This window comes from Trichosurus vulpecula, chromosome 2 (assembly GCF_011100635.1).
Source record: "Trichosurus vulpecula isolate mTriVul1 chromosome 2, mTriVul1.pri, whole genome shotgun sequence".
NCBI classification, from domain to species: Eukaryota; Metazoa; Chordata; class Mammalia; order Diprotodontia; family Phalangeridae; genus Trichosurus; species Trichosurus vulpecula.
Genome location: NC_050574.1, coordinates 294,492,802 through 294,512,793, shown reverse-complemented (window position 1 = coordinate 294,512,793; position 19,992 = coordinate 294,492,802). Strand labels below are relative to the sequence as shown.

Sequence of the window (19,992 nt, the reverse complement as noted above, 5' to 3'; positions counted from 1 at the left end):
AGTACTTTCTCAGGACACTACCTCTGCCCTTGCTTAATTTTCTTCTCTTCCCAATCTCAAAGCTAGACTTAATCAGTCCAACTAAACTCTCCTCTCTCAAATTACTTCTGCCCTTTTTGCTACTGTGTTTTCCTACATATCTAAGTTTCCTTTGCTGGCTTGTAATCTATATCACGTACCCTAATCCTTACCCCAAGGCTCTATCTTGGGCCTTCTCCTCTTCCTCTCTCCACATATGATCTCACTTTGCGACCTCATGTAATAACAATTTAAATTTGAAGATCTTTCCCACCCATTAACAAGCCATGTGACCTGGTTACATCACAGGAAAACTAAGTCACATGTAGTAGGAGGAGCTTGCTGAGAGGAAAAGGAAAGTGTGACACGAGGGGAGAGGGAGAGAGGGGGAGGGGGAGGGAGGGGGAGAGAGGGAGAGAGGGAGAGGGGGGGAGGGGGGGAGAGGAGAGAGAGAGAGAGAGAGAGAGAGAGAGAGAGAGAGAGAGAGAGAGAGAGAACTTAGAGCTGAGAAAAAAGAGCAGCAGTAGCTGTGCTTTGAGTGATTGTTTGTGGGAAGGCCTGGGGCGGGGGGGGGGGGGGGGGGGTGCGCGCGGCGGTGGCCCGCAGATGGTTTTGGGTTGGTAAGGCTCCATGCTGTGATACTGTGTATTGAATTCTTCGCTTCTATGTGGATTGGGCTTACTGGTTGTGGGATATGATTCTCTGGTGTGTGAATAAATGGTTTACTTCTACCTTCTATATGGAGAGTTTCTTATATTTCATGATATGGAACCACATAGGCATATTGACAATTGTTGTCTATATTGTGATTATTGCCTTGCTAATAAACCTCATTAGCCCCCATTGGTTTAACTATCTTCGTACTGATGGCTTCAAGATCTAAATATCCAGCTTAAGTCTCTCTCCTGAGCTTTCTTTCACTGGATACTTCAAATTAGATATCCCATAGATATTTCAAAATCAACATGTCCAAAGAGAATTCATCTTCCTAATTTTTTTTTATTTCCATCAAGGGTACCAACATCCTTTCAATCTCTCAGGTTTGAAACCTTGCTGTCATCATTGCTTACTCACTACAAATAACTAATCAGTTGCCAATCTTGAGACTTCTACACCCTGACAACATCTTTCACGTCTATTGCTGTCTTACCACCACATAGCCACCACCCCAATGTCTTCGTAACTGGTCTCTCCCCACTCCAAACCATCCTCCAAATAGCTGCCAGAGTGGCTTTTCTTTCTGACTATAGACAACTGCCCTATTTTTATTAAATTTATTAAATTCCAATGGTTCTCTACTGCCTCTGTGATAAAATATACACACTTCTGTTTGGTTCTTGAAAACTTTCACAACCAAGCCCAAATCAACCCTTCCAATACTATTATATTAACTCACGAACTCAAAGACCCCACCAAAGTGGCCTTGTTCCTCATTCACAGCACTCTATCACCTACATGGAGGCCTTTCTACTGAGAATTGTCCATGCCTATAACACATTCCCCTCTTCACCACAAATCCTAAAATCCCTTAATTTGTCCAATACTCCGCTCAAGGGAATCTCTTTATGATTCTCCAAACGCTAGTTCCCTCCCTTTTGAACTACTTTGTATTTATTTGCTATATTTTTATGCATGTATGCACTGTTTGCTCAGATAGAATGTCAGATCCTTGAGGACAGGGACTGTGGGCTAAAATTTACAAGTGGAAAAAGTACTGAACTGGGAACAGGAGTCCTTAGGACCTAATTCTGCCTCTGTCACATAGCTATTTTACTTCTTAAAATATGCAAGCTATTTAATTTCTTTAGACCTCAATTTGCTTTATCTATAAAATTTAGGACTCAGTAGTTAGTAGTTTAGTTCAGTAGTGTCAAATTCTTCATGACCCCATGGACCACAGCATACCAGTACTGTCCATGGTGCTTTCCTGGCATCTTGGAGTGGTCTGCCATTTCCTACTCTAGTAGATTAAGCCAAACAGAGCTTAAGTGACTTGCCCAGGGTCACATAACTTTAAGAGTCTAAGGCCAAATTTGAACTCAGGTCTTTCTGACTCCAGGCCCAGCACTCTTATCTGAGTCACCTAGCTTTTTCTAAATAGGATTAAGCAATCACCAAGGATCTTTTTGGGTCTAAAATTCTTGATACTGTCATAACTCAGCCTGGATTGAACTGACGTTAGCCTGTCTCTCCAAAACAAAAAGTATGGCAAGCAAATTAATATTTCATCTGAAAATATTTAACTTAGGAGACAAGAATTTTAATAGTCATTAATTTATATAAATGAATTGTTGATTACAAATGAATCTAATCTGTTCACTGAGGTAGAGCCTTAGATTCTCTACTTGTTACCAGTATTAGTCACTGGTTTGCTCTGATACATGTTTAACAATAATTATAGAATGACTTTTTATTAAACAGCCAAACTCTAGCAATACTACTACAATTACATGGACATTTAAAATAACTGACTTTCCGTAAAGGCTGTGAATTCTACTTCAGTTTTTTAAAAAAAATCCTTTGATGCTATTATCTGGAGAAAATGTTTATGTGTAGGCACACATATGTTGTTTTCTTAGTTTTGTGAAAGTAACTTAAAACTGTTCATTTCAGTTTCTCCATTTCCTTTCCTCTCCCTCTCAACTCTACAGTCTGGCTTCCAACATCATCATTCAACGCTGTACAACCGCTTTTTAAAAAATTACCTATGATCTCTTAACTGACAAACTCAACCTTTTCTCAGTCCTCATCTTTCTTGACTTCTGCAGCCTCTGACAGTTCCATCACCCTCTTTTCCTTGATACTCTCTTCTCTCTTGGCTTTTGTGACAAGACAATTTCCTGGTTCTCCTACTTCCCTGATCTCTTCTCAGTTTCCTTTGTTAGATTTTTCTTTCAGGTCAAGTCTGTTCACTATCAAAACAAATATCTAACAGGACTCTATCTTGGGCCCTTTTCTCTTCTCCCTCTATACTACCTGCAATATCAACTCTTCACTGTCTCTCACTACTCCCCCTCCATATGCATGATTCTCTCCTCTGATATTGCCACCATTGTAGTACAGGCCCTCCTCTCATTCCTGGACTACTGCAATAAGTCTCTCTCCACTCCAATCCACCATTCAGTTGCCAAAATGATTTTCCTAAAGTACAAATCCAAACATGTCACCTCCTACTCAAAAAACTCCAGTGGCTCCCTTTCGCCCCCAGGATCAAACTCAAAATCCTGTTTGACATTCAAAGCCCTTTACAACCTAGCTCCCTCCTACCTTTCTAGTCTTATCATACCTTACTTTCCACCATGTTATCTTTGACCCAGTGACATCGGCCTCCTCATTGATCAAAGAAAAGCCACTCCATTTCTGGGCTCCAGCATTTTCTCTATTTGTCCATGTCTGGAATGCTCTCCTACCTCTTCTCAGTCTCCTAACTTCATTGGCATCCTTCAAATTTCAACTAAAATTTCACCTTCTACAGGAAGGCTTCTTGATCTTTAATTCTAGTGCTTTTCCTCTATTGATTATTTCCTACTTATTTTATATATAGCTTGATTGTATATAGTTGTTTGCATGTTGTCTCCCCATTTAGACTGAGCTCCCTGAGGGCAGGGACTGTCTTTTGCCTTTCTTTGTATCCTCAGCATTTAGCAGAATGTCTGATACACAGTAGACACAATAAATAAAATAAAGGCACACTAAGACCTGTATCGTCAAAATATTGTTTTGAAATGTCAAAAAGAGTAATACAGAAATCTTTCTAACACAGAAGCATTTCAAAATCTTTATAATTTAAAAACTTAATATTAGTCATTATCAACAATTATTTCAGAAAGTAATATTCAGTTTCTAAACATGTAACAAATCACATGTATATTTTCATATTTTCACTCAGGTGACTTTATAACAAAATTTGGGTTTATAACAAAAATTTGGGTTTCTTTTTCCCATTTAGGATTAGTCCTCTCCCTACAAGAAATATTTTTCAAACTAATTGTGAATATTTAAAACTAAAGTTAACATTTTCTTACAATTAGAAGCATGACTCAATCTAAGCAAACTCACCTCTGGGTGAAAGAAGATTTCTGGACCCAGGAACCGTTCATAACCAACGTCAATGGAAAATTCTTTTTTTGAGATTGCATTGATTCCAGTATACTGTTTAATCCACTTTGACCCATCTGTATCATACTTGTTAAATTCTTTGACTAAATCTGGGCAGACATAACTGTAACGTTCCTAAATTTAAAAAAAAAAAGTGTTTCATCTCCAAAATAAGAAACATAATGGAAAGGAATAAAGACAGGCATTTTCAGTGAGCTAGAAACAGGTAAAGGAAAAAAAATCCACTTCAGAGAATAATTTAGGATGTAGGAAAATTAACAAGACTTCCAGATAATTTTATAATTGCAGTTTACAAATTTAAATATTGCATTTTCTACTATATTTGATTTTCATACTCCATGGTATGAATGGAATATTGAGAAAAATAGCTCTGATTTCTATTTTTCTTTATGAAACATGCAAATAGCATTAAACTAAACCAATCTATTATTATGAAAGCAGTCAGTATAGTAATGTCTTCCTTCTGTAGTGCTCATTAGTAATAATAATGTTTATAATACAGAAAGAATGAAGTATATATGCTATATATTCAAGAAAAAAAATCTTCAAAATTCATCAATCCCTTACAATAGGTGACAGAGCAACATAAATCAGCAAACCTTTGGGTCCTAGTAAGAATAAAACTGAGAACATAAGCTACTTGGCAAACAACTTTGTTCTAAAGATTTTATTTTCATTTTTCTCAACTGGGTGGTTAAGAAGAAAATGATTTGGGGAGAAAGAAGAGAATTATGGATAAAGCTGTATCCCTAAAAAGAAGATAGAAGCAAGAAACTTATTTTGAAATGCTTAAAAGATTTTTATGAAATGCTTAGGAGAAAGCCAAAAGGAGTTACAAAAAGTAACACTGAATTTATAATACTGAAAAAGTAAAGCAAGTTGTAAATAATACAGATTTGAAGTTATAAGCCATCTTCTGATACACTACTCTGTGTGTTTAGTTAATGCTTGTTAAGTTCAAAATTTTTAAAATGACGAAATACACTGCTTAAACAAGATTAATTTTTATAAAATTTTAAAACGGGAAAAGATGAAAACCAATCTCTTTAGGCTACTCATGAACAAGAAAAAAATGAGTTGATATATTTTCAGTGGCAGCCTAATTCTTGGTACTATAGATACTAATATAAAATATGTGCTAAAATGCAGTTTTTTTTCCTTCAAGAAAAATTCAATCTGGGAAAAAATATAAAATCATGACACTCAAGCAAAACTGCTGAGACATTTACTTACTATTTTCAGGTCCCTACCCAAGCAACTTGATGTGACTGTCTTTATAGGAGGTAAATAGAAGAATGAAGCCAGTAGACCGGTTAAGTGGTCATATGCCTTACAATACGTCCCTGAAGGATATGAGTCCAGATAAGGATGACGCTTAGCCTCTACGCAAACGAAAGTCTCACAAACAGATGGAGGCTCACTTAAAAGCTTAGTTTAGTTTTGCCCTGATCCTTTGTCTGCTCTAAAGTGAACCTGATATATGTAACTTTTTTGGTTTCCCCACAGGGAGTTTATAAACAGCAATGACATAGGCTAGTCACAGTCACCATAAGTAACAGCAAACAAACAACACTAAAGTTTGCCTACTCATACAATATACTTCTGGCAGTTTCATGGGTAATTTACTAAAATTTTCAATGCTCCCAAAAGAAAAAAACATTTGAAAAACAAAGAAAAAAACAGAAATGGTATTTATATAGTTTGGATTCCGTTGGTGAGATCTCAGATGGAATAACAGAAGAACTTTGTGATATGCAAGAGAAAGAGGGAAAAAAAGGGAAGGGCATTCTGCTCAGGTAAGAAAAATATTCCTTAGCATTGCTGAAGTGCACAATATGCAAACAAGTGCCATTTTCAGGGCTGATTGATTAACTTATAAACATGATGAAAATGTTCTGTCCTACTTTACCTTTACTGCCTTGGCTGTTTCCAGGGATTGTTCAGGAGGAATTCCTACTTCTCGTTCTCTCAATAACTGCTGAATAAAATATGTTATATCTCTCCCAGCAATTGGAATGTGCTTGATACAGCTGCCAATAACATACCCTTCAGCCTAGGAATAAAAAAACAAAAGCCAAAAAAAAGGTCAATTCAAATTAAAATAAGTTATTTATTAGGTATCTTTTAGGTGAAGGGTCTGGTGATATGAACTGGAGAAAACAAAAAGACAAAAATCATACCTCTTGGGGCCTACATTCCAATGGCAGGTAAGACATAAAGACAACCAAAATATATGACATTATAACACAAAGGCATTACAGGGATACAAAACAAACTGCTACATAAGGGGAAAAGTTGTTATTAACAGAAAAGATCAGGGACATGGCATCGGAATAGGGCTTTAAAGGATGGGTACGAATTTTCTATTAACAATTTAAAGGCAAAGTTAATACAAGTCAGTATGTAACTACTAGAATTCCATCTATGCACCCTCTAAATTTAAGAAAACTTTCCTTTTTGTTTTTTTTTTAATTACAATTTCATCCTTCATTTACTACTCCTAACAGTAATAGCAATACTGAAAATTAAGACAAATGAAATTTTCCTGCCTAGGTAATTAATTATTTAAGTTTTTTCTTCCATTAACATGTGCAGAATTTACAACAATACCTCAATTACTCAAGAAAGAAAGCAACAAGGTTGAAAGGATATATGTTAAGCATAACTAAGCTTAAGGATAGTCTACTTATTATCAAATAGTACACTTTAAAAGCTCCTAGAATGAATATACATAGGCTTCCGTAAAAAGCACTAAACCTTTTTTATTCAACCAAAGGCAAAATAATTTGACTTTTTAAAGTAGCCAACTACTGGTCCAGAATAGACTAAACTTTCCATAATACGACAGGGGCAGCCTCGCTCTGTCTATAATGTCATGCAGAACGATACCAAGTCTACTTCCAACTGAAAGTTGCTAGGAATATTAAAGTTTCCCCCTTATTTAATCAATAGTAAAACATTTAAAGTAACAAAGAAAAAGCATATAAGACTATCTATCAATTTGTGTGAAACAATCTTAAACTTTGATATCTATGAAAAGGCAACACAGTATTGAAATTATGATTGCTTCAAGTTCGACATTAATATAATTCCCCTAAATCTTTTTTTCACCTCATGAAACTTATCAGTGCCATATATCTGCCTGAACAAACGGTTGCATCATGCATGCTATGACTTAGGGAGATGGAAGGCCTGGTGGTTTTGAGGTACTAGCCTGTATATTATCAGAATATTTTTTGTTGTATCAAGCTATAAATATCATTAACCCTCCCACCCCAAATTTTTACTATGTTGCACTTTTAATTTCAACTTTACATTCTATCTAGATGGTTTTGTTTTTCCTCCTAGTTGTATTTTCTCTAGAACTGTCCTGACTGAAAATAGTTCTGTTTTCTGCTGGTTCTTCCTCAAATCAACATATCACTCTTACGATCCCATTTTTGAAAGCAGGGGTTCTTAACCTTTTCTGTATCGTGGACACCTTCAGAAATCTGGTGAAGCCTATGGAACACTTCTCAGAATGTTTTTAAATTCATAGAATTGCAAAAGATACTAAGTATACTTAATTTTTTTTTAAGTTCATGGACCCCAAGTTAAGAACGCTTGTTCTAAACTGTTAGCAATTCTAGTCATTTACAAGTGAACAAGTAAACTTAATGCACATCCTATAGATAATAATCATTGGCCCGATTAACCTCTTATGAACACCATTTCAAAATTCTAACCCAATTAGAGTAACCATCTGGATATAACTTTTTTTTTTTTGCAGGGGGGAAGGCAGGGCAATTGGGATTAAGTGACTTGCCCAAGGTCACACAGCTAGTACATGTGTCAAGTGTCTGAGACCAGATTTGAAATCAGGTCCTCCTGACTCCAGGGCCGGTGCTCTACTCACTGTGCCTAACCCTTGATATAACTCCTAAGTCATAGGGTTGTATTTATACAGAACCTTAAGATATGTAAAATATTCTACATAAATTTCATTTTATCCTCACATAACAACCCAGTGAGATAAAAGACTCTTGTTACCTTCATTTTACAAATAAGAAAACTGAGGCTCAGAGATGTTAAGTAACATGCCTAGTAGAGCTAGCTAGTAATTGTCTAAGACAGGATTTGAACCTGGATTTCCCTAACTCATTGTCTAACACTTTATCTACTATGCTTCACTGACTCTTTTTGGAATGTAATGTAAAAAAGGCATTATCTTAGGAATATTTATTAAACCAGCAGTATTAAAAATATAAATGAGGATAATAAAGCAATAAAATCTCAAAATGTAAATGGGAAAAACAAAGCAGTGATCTCTCAATAGTCAAATGGATCTGTGATCTCTTGATTTTGGAACTCCCCCCAATAATGAAGATCACAACTCATTCATGTCTCCCCATCCTGAACGACTCTTCTTTCTGTTCTCCCAAGAATTCACTACGGAAGTCCACCCAACTTGCTAGAGGCCTTTCTCACTTTCTCCCAATATTGCAAGGCTACCAGTGGAGCATTCTGACACATCCACCTGTGAGAGCGCCAGCTCTGAGAAAGTCCATTCTGAGATAAGATACAGGCCAGGTTTTCCCCGAAGCCTGTTCTTGCCCTTGGGCTGATAACTCAGAATGAGGGCTCTCCAAACCCCCTTGGCACACACATGCTAAACACCACCTGTGGACTGTTAACACGATACTGTTACAGCAAAAAGGGAACAAAGCACAAGGAAGTCACACAATGTAACAAATGTTTCACATGCGAACTTGTTGATCTGCTTGCCTAAAAGGTATATAAGCCCTTTCCCTCAGCTTAATAAACGGAGCTGTGCTATACTCTCCCGCCTGACCCATGTCTTCTTTTCACTCTCTGTGGCATTCAGCCATCTGCAGCCATTCCGTGCCACAGCCACTGGCAGCACACCTGTCATTCCCTCCCATTGCCAAGAGACTAGTTTAACTAATCTTCCTATCAAACAACCCCAATGAAATCCTTTATCCTGCTCTTTGGAGTTTCTCATGGGTTATACAATGAAACCTGCTCATACTCACCATAAGCCTGTCTGTTTATTATTCATCTTCTCTGTCATAAAGCAACATCAATAATATGTTAGCATTGAAAAGGTAGGCCTTTGCTTTTTCATGAGAAGCTTGGAGGGGCAGTATAAAACTTTGAAGTTTCCAGAAAGCAATCCAGTCCATTTTCTTACTTTTTTTCAACTGTGGGCACAAACTATACAGTGTCCACCTAAATGAATGCTGATATCTGGGCAAGAGATACTCTATTTGGTCTTTCCTAGATGGATGGCTAGGTCAAACACGTTTGAGTGATGATCTCTTTAAGAATGTTCTGCAATGCCTTGGGACTTGCTGCAATCAATACAATGTCTTCCACAAACAGGCACATCTGGAGAAACTCAGCAACCACATAGAATCCCTCCTCAACCCAGACTCTGCAGTAGATTTTCCTCCAACACAGTGGCAAATATCTTTGATGTACACACATCTCTTTTATATCTTACCTGCTTATAATCAGGTAATTCACTGAACAGTAAAAATCTTCTGAGGAATCCTGAATGAACTTGATGTATGAACAGAAAATATCTTGCTATAAAAGAGTCTCTATCAAATCGAATGCTTGATTTTTTGCAATCAACAATAAGCCCAATGAGATCTTATATTCTCTATATCTTTTCAGTTAATTGTGACATGGTAAAGATTTGTTCTATTGCTAACTGTACCTAGAAAAAGCCTGTTCAATTCTTACTAAGAATAAACTCATTGAAGATTCCCTCAGTTCATGAATTGACCCTTATAAAGACTTTTTATACACAGGAGAGTAGGCACATGGGTCAGTATTTATTGATGTGCTTTGGTCATCTTTTTCAGCATCAATAATGTCCCAGATTTTTTTCTACATTTTTAGAATGTTCCCCACATTCAGATACCTTGTGTATCTGTCTCTCAGTGCCTCCACAATTGTATTTTAATTTAGTAATAATCTATGAAAAAGACTTACTTTAAAAGATGACTTCAATTCCATAAAAACATTAAAAATTTAAAGGTCCTTACTAAGCTCAGTCATATTTAATAGTCATTTTAAATCCACTTGGCACAATAAAAAAATGTAATTTACCATTAAGCACTGGAAACTCAATGGTTTAATTAACAGTCATAACCAAAGTGTTACTTCAATAAAAAAAAAATCACTATGAAAATTCACTTACATTGATATGCTGACTATTAATTGCAAAAGAGGCTTTGGTTCTTTAAATTGCTGAATTATGAATGGTAACTCATCAAATGAATATATAAAATATCTAAAAACAAAACAAGCTAATTTCTTGCAATTAAGATAAGAAATTACATATTCTAGTTACAGATTCTGCAATGTGTAATTGTCTAAAATATAATATCTTCTTACAGCAAGAGTAGGGCATTTTTTTTTTTGCAGGGGGGAAGGCAAGGCAATTGGGGTTAAGTGACTTGCCCATGGTCACACAGCTAGTAAGTATGTCAAGTAGCTGAGGCCACATTTGAACTCAGATCCTCCTGACTTCAGGGCCAGTGCTCTACTCACTGCGCCTCCTAGCTGCCCCGAGTAAGCCATTTTTTAAAATACACATTTTGCCATTTTTATCTGAATATAGCAACAACTGAAAAAAAATTTTTCAAATAATTATAGTAACTAAAGAGGGAGCATTTGGGGATCTTCATAAAGTCAATTTTTATATTCTAAATATGCAAGATAAGATTTTGCTTATGCCAGATAGCCTTTTTAAATTAATATTCTCTTATTCAACAATTTAAAAACATTCTTACCACAGGAATGACATGAGTGACACCATCTCCACTGTCTATAACTGTACCAGTCAACGTCCGCTCTCCTACCTGTCTTGATGTCCAAGACGCAGCTAAAGCAAGGACAGCCTTGAAAAAAATATAAAAACAAAAACCAGTGAGAACTATATACAGGCATACTGTTTTTATTTACTTTATAATCTCAAAAGCAAAATCTTCCAAAAATAAGAAAATTCAAAATTGCCCATTATTTTCATTTCAATAAAGGATTTTTAATTCACACAATCTGATTTCCCTATTTAAAAAAAGCAACAATTACTTTTAAAATGAAGAGATTTCTCATGAAATATTACATTGCAAATGAGGCTAGACTTTTTCAAAATATTTAGATGGGCTGTACTTACAAAAATATGGCAAAGGGAGCTCAGATAACTATGTGAATTATTCAGGTCATAAACTGCTCTAATTAATTAGCTATTCCTTTATAGAAAGATCAACTTTAAAAAGACCTACAGATTTTTAAAAGTTCCATTATAAAGGCCCTTTGAGGGAAGGAGGAACTGTTTCTTGGGAGTGATTATGTGTAAGAAAACTGTAACGATTGAAAAAAACTGTAAAATTAATGATTATATGGCAGGAAAACTTCCCTGAATGTCTCAAAATTATCACTATGGCTTATTAAAATGGCCAAATTGCCTTTTCTTTCCCTTAAGGAAGGATATGGGAGAGCTAATACTAAAATTAGATTCATAAAATTCAACCTGGGAAATATATATAGATATACTTAATTTTTAAATTTTCACAATTTATTCACAATAGTTTTATGGGAAGTTGTTCACAATATCTTTGTGGGAAAAAAACAAAGAAAACAAATAAGCCTATATCAAATATGCAATGCTATTAAAAGTTAGTATCTACTTTGTTTTATTCACTTGCAAAATATTAACCAAAAGAGATGGGAAGATACTCTCTATTTCAATCCTTACCTTTAGGTAGGACCACAAAAAAAAAATCACTACAGACAGGTGGAGATCTACCCTACCTTTAAAAATCTCAAATATTATGTTTCCATATTAATCAGTTCCTGGTCCTTAAACTACATTGTAAAGTAACAGAAGTTCCTTTCTCTGTTAATTCCCTCAATTATAGTCATGGGAATATGTTTGTAAATGTCTAAAAGTCTTTTTTCATATGTATACATTCATACATTTTCATCTAGAGGGTAGGGACAATGCTATTTCTTTATATTGCAATAGCTCAATACTCTGTGGGAGTTCAAAAGTTTTTGTTGCCTAACTGACCTTCACCACAAAGATGCTTGGTGATAAAGTTAGTAACATTTAGCTATCTTTAAGAGTCAAAAGCATACCAAATTAAGAACCTCAAATTATCAGGGGAAAAAATGCTCAATTTTGTGGGTATAAAAATCAAATAGACATTTTAGATCAACCAGAAATAACAGTGAATACACCTTAAAAGATCGTTTTTAATTTTAAAAACAAACATATTTTCCCTTAGCACATTAAAATTATGCTATCTCTCCCTTTCACACTATTAGTTAAACCAAAAGGCAATGGAGTGGTGGATGTGATGGGGAAAGAATAAACATTTATTAAGCACTCTGTGCCAGCTATGGTGCTAAGAGTTTTACAAATAGTTTCTCATTTGATCCTTGCAAAAACCCTGTGAAGCAGGGTACTATTATTTTCCCCATTTTACAGTTGAAGAAACTGAGGCAAAAAAAAAAAGGTTACATGACTTGGCATGGGTAGCACAGCTATTAAGTTTCTGAGGCTAGATTTGAATCAGATCTTGCAGACTCCAGGACGTAGCCATTATTCCCCTAGCTATACAGGGAAATCAAATTTCCAATGCCGACTTTGGCTCAAGAAGAGGTATAAAAGCAATTCAGGCAGTGTATAAAAGGAAAAGGAGGTGAGCCTGTCATCGGTACATCAGGTGGAGAGCTAAGTACTCCAGATAAAAGACTTACTGGAAGGCCTTCAACCCTCTGGGAGGGCATAATGGAGAGGATTTATAGAAGAACACAAATTGTACAATAAACATATAGGAAAAGAAAGCATGAATGGATTGAGATCTGTACCAACGGAAGAAGGTCTAGGATCTAATGGCATATGTAACACATTTAAGCAAAAACTCTGAAATACCCAACATACAAGTTTTCAAAATAGATAATTATAAACAATTTTATGTATAAAGGATATTTTACAACCAATCAACAAAACGAGATTTATAAAACAGTGAGCAGTATATTATATATATTATAAAGATAAGAGACAGAGAGCTATAACTTAACATTCACAAAGGACACTATGCTCAGAACTAATTAACATCTATTATGAATTTCCTTTTTGCTGTGAAAAATACAGGGAAAATGACATTCTAAAAATGAGATTTTAAATGTTCAAAATTTTAATTCTTAAGATTCAGGTTTAGAGAAATATAAATACATGCTTACCTGTACAGCTATGTATAAGCCTGGAACATTAAAAGATTCAAACATAATTTCAGCTGTATATTCCCTGTTTTCTGGTGTATTTAGAGGAGGTTCAGTCTATTAAATAAAAAATATTTTAAAATAAGCCAAATTAAAAAAAAATTAAGTCCCATTAATGAAGAAATCTCTTTTTAAGCAAATAAATACAAAAGAGTAAAAAATGTATTACTTTGCACAAAATATCACTGACTGATTCAATTAACTTCAACTATCTGGCAGAGTTATGGAATGGAATATTTTAATTACCCAGACATAATGATTAACAAAAAGTTACCATATATAAAATGCATGAATTGAAACTTTCTAAATCCTTGGCATTCAATTAAGTATGCTTATTACAAATAATAATGAAGATTATAGCATCTAACACACTGATATATCACTTTGCTGGACATAGGTTACAAGGAAAATGTACTCGCAAGCTTAAAAATCTATAAAATGTGAGTTATCCACTCAGCAAACATTTAAGTGCCTCGTATGTTCAAGCCACTGTGCTTGACAATGAATGAGATAAAGCTAAATAAGACACACTCACTGTTTGCAGAAAGCTTATAGTCTAGTATAGGAGGTAAGACATGAACATACATAACTAAAATGCAAAATAGAAAATAGGTATAACAGACCTAAGAGCAAAATTCTATGAACATTCATAGAAGGTAAGATGAGTGTGAGGTAAGAAGGTAAGGGAATAATAGAAACTTAAAAGGAGGAGAGAGTTTTTCAACTGGGCCTTAAAAAATGAGTAGAATTTCAAAAGCTGAATATAGAAAACAGGAGAGAAAGAAGCCATGGGAGAGCAACTAGAATGGAATCAGTAGAAATGATGAGTAGATGAGTAGAAATGATGCAAGAAATAGTACAAAGATAAAAATGACCAAAAATTTTTTAGTAAATGGATATGAGAGACTCAGGAAAAAGAAGTCAAGAATTATCAATGTTCATGTATTATACAAGTCTTACTTTTGTTATAATCTCACAATAAAATAATTTTTAAGTATCTAAATGAGAGCTTTATTATAGTACTATTCTTGTGATCCAAAATATCAAATTGACCTATAGGTAAGACTACCTTAACACCTCTTTTAGGTCCAATATAAACTGATCTCCTACTTTTGCAGACTCCTTGATAGCAATACCTTTAAAAAGGAACACAGGTACTCAGACATGTTAGAGGTTAACATTCCTCAAACTATAGTTATATGGTAGCTTTCATCTCTCCCATCTTGGATATATACCAAAGATAATTTTTCATTTTATCACAAACACTCATATCTGAGACCATATATGAAAATTTACGCAGAGAAGTAATGTCAAGAAAACAAACTTTAAATGTAATAAAAAGCTAAAAATGTATTATGCAGAAAGAATATTTTTAAGTATTTCAGTAACCATGAGATTCATTTCAATTTTAAACAGCAGACATTATTCAATTTATATACTGGTAGCATGACCCTGGTTGAAAATTACTCTGAGAGAAACAATACAAAAAAAACAATGTATTTTGCAAGGTAACTAATAAAAACTTCTGTGAAATCTTTTCTAATGTGTACTCAACAAAAGTGCTATTTGAACTCACCAAAAGAAAATAATGATCTTCAGGTTCTGCTCTTAGGTATTTAAAGATCACTTGTTCCATAAATCTTTCCATCAAGTCCCAATCTTCAACTATACCATGACGGATTGGCCACTGTTAAATAAACAAACAAAATAAAAGCTTGCTCTAATTTGAAAATAGCACCAATTTTAAAAGAATAAAAAATTCATCCAATTGAACTCTTGTCTACAAGAAACAACAATCTACAATAAAAGTTACAAAACTGTATTTAGATATTGTTAGAGTATTCATCCATTTAATAAATTATTTCTAAGAAACTACTATACACGATGCATTTTGACATTAGATGACCTGAAAAATCATAAACCAAAAATACTTCTGCGAAACCTTAAAGTATGAGCTTCAAAAAAGCAGAAAAACAGTTTTACATCTTTAAAAAAGAGTCGCAACAGCATTTAATATGTACAGTAGCTACTGAATATACTTTTTTTGAAGTAACAAATGACTGGTAAGCTGTGGTCATGATTCATTCCTCATCCATGTACACATACTCCTATTCATTCCATTATATCTATTCTCTATTTTCTCCATTTCTCAACTCCTAAAACCATTTCCTGGAGCTAACACTTCACAGTTCAGTTTTTCCTAAGTATTTTTAAAATTATTTCCCCTACTTTAATAGTTACACATAACATGTTTTATAATTAGATACCTTCAGGAAAAATGCTTTTCTATATTATCAATCTTTTTAAAAATGACATTTTTTAAAGTTGTATTAATATTCCCTTCAACTCAAAAACCATTTATTAAAGTATTTACTAGTTCTAAACACTATAAATTGAAATAGATTAAAATAGAAAAATTAAATAGTCCCTGTCCTTGAAGAGTTTTCATTCCATTAGGAGATATGTGACATAGTATATATAGGTAAATATAAAGTAATTTAAGGGAAGACAGAGAGTCCTAATAACTAAGCAAGATTGGATTAGCCTACACATAAGAAGGTGGCACCTCAGTTGAGCTTTTAAGGCAACAAAGGATTTAGAGAAATGCATGTATTTTGAAGTAGAAGGAACCTTAGATGTCACCTTGTATAAACTCTTCATCCTATAGAAGAGGAAACTAAGTATCAGAAAAGTTAGGATAACCATGGGAGTTAAGACTTCACAGGTAGAAAGTGACAGAGACAGGATTCATGAGGGTAGAAAACAAATATTCTTGGAAATACCATGAAATTTTTAAACAAAATTTCTCCTTTATCTTAGCTAACCACAGAATCATACCTTTGTTGCATAAGTTGGCTTTTCTATTGCTTCATCCCCAATAAAGAAGTCTAGATCATCAACACCCTTCATCACCCTCCTTTGTGCTTGATCTCCTACTTTTGCAGACTCCTTGATAGCAATACCTTTAAAAAGGAACACAGGTACTCAGACATGTTAGAGGTTAGCATTTCTCAAACTACAGTTACATGGTAGCTTTCATCTCTCCCACCTTGGATATATACCAAAGATAATTTTTCATTTTATCACAAACACTCATATCTGAGACCATATATGAAACTTTAAGCAGATAATTAACGTCAAGAAAAAAAAAAAACTTTAAATGTAATAAAAAGCTAAAAGTGTATTATGCCGAAAGAATATTTTTAAGTATTTCAATAACCATGAGATTCATTTCAATTTTATACAGCAGTCATTATCACCACCTCAAAAGTCATCTGAAAGCCCAGAAAGGAAACGGTGAAATATACTGACAAAAAAGAACTATGGAAGAAATGCAAAAATACTTTCCTCTTCAAACTTTTCTATCCTATAATTTTGTGCCACAAATCATGAGCCAATTCTTTAATGATTTAAACTAAAAATACTCATAGGATCTAGTTTTAAATGTCATTTTTTTTGGGCAGGGGGGAAGGCAGGGCTATTGGGGTTAAGTGACTTGCCCAGGGTCACACATCTAGTAAGTGTATCAAGTGTCTGAGGCCACATTTGAACTCAGGTCCTCCTGACTCCAGGGCCGGTGCTCTACTCACTGCATCCCCCAGCTCACCCTTAAATGTCATTAAAAAAATAAAGCCATTTTTTCAAAACCAACAATAATTCTCAAACTATTCAGCAAATTTAACATACCATAATCACAACTAAAACTTACTTAAATAGTGAAAGTTCTTAATCCTCCAAGTTTTAAACAGTTCTTCATTCAAAATAGTCCTTATCTGAATGTATTTAGGTTGATCCTGTACTCAACTGTGGTACCATCATTTTTTAATAGTTATATATTCTTAATAAGTTGGGCAGAGAATACTGAAAAATTCTATATCCACATTCAGCCCTTTCTAACTTTTATATTAACACCTCACCATTAGAACTTGTCCAATAATTTGCCCAAATTGCTAAGTATTTAGAAAGCTAATTGAAAAGCAATTATCTTGAATTTATTTCAGTATATTTCTATACTGTTTGCTGGTATATGTGTAAAAAGGAGTATTACAATTGCATATTCCAGGTCTAGTGTTTCTGGAAAATATGGCAATTCAAGAAGACAGGTTAAGTCAGATTCAGGGTAACATATCTTTAAGTTCATCCTTACTGAACCAATCACAGCAAAATGGAGGTACCATATGACCTAAGGATAAAATCTTAACCCATGAGGGCAGAAATGGTGAAAATTATGTAATCGGCCGCTTTTGAAAGCTATATACAAAACTGTCAAATAGTATTTAATCAAAAATGCCATCCAATTCTATATATTTTATCTTGGAGACAGAAGCTAAAAACCATACCAAAAATTGCTAAATGTATAAAAATGAAAAATTGAGAATACCATTTAAAATTCAAAAAGCAATTCATTATCTAGGTCATAGTACTTTCATACCTCATACAAGAAAATGGTGCTCCAAGAGACTACCATTATAAACAAAAATGTGTAGCAACCAAGGCTTAGCTTAACAATACTTTATGAGTTAATTTTCAAGAGTAAGGAAGGGGAATAAACAACATAGTGCCAACCTTATTACCATATGAAATACACTGCAGTCTTATAAGCCCCTCAACTATGTATAATTTTTTTATAATTTTTTTTCATTTTAATCCCCACTTTTAAGAATAGGAAAATTTTTGTAAGATATAATTATCCTCTAGAATTCCTTATATTCCTTCAGCAACTCCAGTAGTTTATGAAGATTTGTACTATCAGTTAACATGCTCTACATTCTCACAAGCAACATATTTCTAATTCAGAGTGACATCTATATGGCTCAAAATTAGTTAAACTATCTAAAGCATTACTAACAGGCTTTCTGATTTAAATACTCACTGTGATTAAATGATGAAAATAATTATAAATACCATAAAGTGATTATAACACTAAGTCAGCAGCCTCAGAAATAGTTTGGTGAGAAAGACTTGAAAATCCAATAGTTACTTGCAGCAAATAAAGAAATTATAAATATTTCAGGCCCTCATAAGAAAAAAGGAAAGTCAAGTCTAGACTCTGACATCAAATGAAGCAGCAAAAACATATAAGACCAGAAATGGGACGCAAAAGTCTAAAAGATTACTTCTATGAAGCTTTCTAACAAATTAAACCTTCTAAATCCTGAAAGGTAGAAGCCTATCCAATTGCGTTGGTGTTACTTAGGAACAAAACCAGGAATTCAATGGAGATTTTAGTATTATAGGATTTACAGTTCAAAGGAACCTCAGATCATGTAGTCTTATCCTATTTAACAGTTGAGGAAACAGAGGTCCAGAGAAGTTAAGTGATTTGCCAAAGGTCACATAGGTAAAAGGAGCTACACTCTTCCTGTAATGCATTTATAACCATCACATTAAACTCAATGGATCATAGAATAAGACACGGAGGAACCTTTAAAGGTCATCTAGCCTAATACCCTCATTTTACAGTTGAGGAAAGTGAAGCACCCAGAGGTTAGCTGCTTTGTCCCAAGGTCACATGGGCAAGCCACAGTAGAGATTTCAACCTATTTTTCTAATTTCAATCCTATGCTATTTCCACTAAACCAAATGTTAAAAAAAAAATACAAGATTTATACATGGCATTACAGCCTATTTTGCAGAATAAACAAAGCACAAGTAGAAATTTTAAAAAACACATAAATTTTGTCAAAGTTTCCTCAGAGTAATCATATATATGAAGCTCAAGACATTCAGCAACCAAAATGCAAGCTATCACAAAATTAAAAGATAATATGATATATAAAAGTAAAAATAAAGAAAACCAGGTCATCTTTGCTAAAACTTCTTAAGATTTGACACCAATGCAGCACAGAAATAAAGTTCTAGAAAAGAGTACTAGCATCAAAAACAGACTAATAAACCCAACTGGAAAGGCAGTTTTAATATCATTCAGTCTGTAATCATTGCAGCTAGGTGTTACAGTGGATGGAACACTGGGCTTGGAGTCAGGAAGAGTGATCTTCTTGAGTTCAAATCTGGCCTCAGACACTTACTAGCTGTGTAGTCCTGGGCAACTCACTTAACCCTGTTTCCCTCAGTTTCCTTATCTGTAAAATGAGCTGGAGAAGGAAATGGCAAACCACTCTAGTATCTTTCCAAGAAAACCCCCAATGGGGTGAATGAAGAGTCAGACACAAATGAAATGAGCAAAACATGCAGGGGTCCTCTATCACAGGACATATTATAGATATCTTTGGGACAGCTACTTGATGCAGTGAATAGAACACTGGGCTTGGGATCAGGAAGACTCATCTTCATGAATTCAAATCTGGCCTCAGACACTAGCCGTGTGAACCTGGGCGACTCACTTCACTCTGTTTGTCTCAGTTCCTCATCTACAAAATGAGTTGGAGAAGGAAATGGCAAACTACTCCAGTATGTCTGTCAAGAAAACTCCAAATGAAATCACAAAGAGTTGGACACGACTAAAAAACGACTCAACAACTACAAGCATCATTAAGCTTAAAAGTCATTGTTAAGATTAAATGGCATTATTAAGCCTAAGTCATTGGTAAGATT

General features: G+C 34.4%; 1 protein-coding gene across 1 annotated transcript in view; it reads right to left on the bottom strand.

Moving 5' to 3' along the window:
• The window catches only part of ACTR3 (actin related protein 3), a 68,394-nt gene that overhangs the window by 13,551 nt on the left and 34,851 nt on the right, over nt 1–19,992 (bottom strand). The window contains exons 3-8 of the mRNA XM_036744226.1: nt 16,276–16,400; nt 15,014–15,124; nt 13,399–13,494; nt 10,941–11,048; nt 6,047–6,190; nt 4,078–4,251 (exon numbers count right to left, since the gene is read on the bottom strand). Of these exons, the coding sequence (XP_036600121.1) occupies nt 4,078–4,251; nt 6,047–6,190; nt 10,941–11,048; nt 13,399–13,494; nt 15,014–15,124; nt 16,276–16,400 (758 nt within the window). The remainder of the gene's footprint in view (nt 1–4,077; nt 4,252–6,046; nt 6,191–10,940; nt 11,049–13,398; nt 13,495–15,013; nt 15,125–16,275; nt 16,401–19,992) is intronic.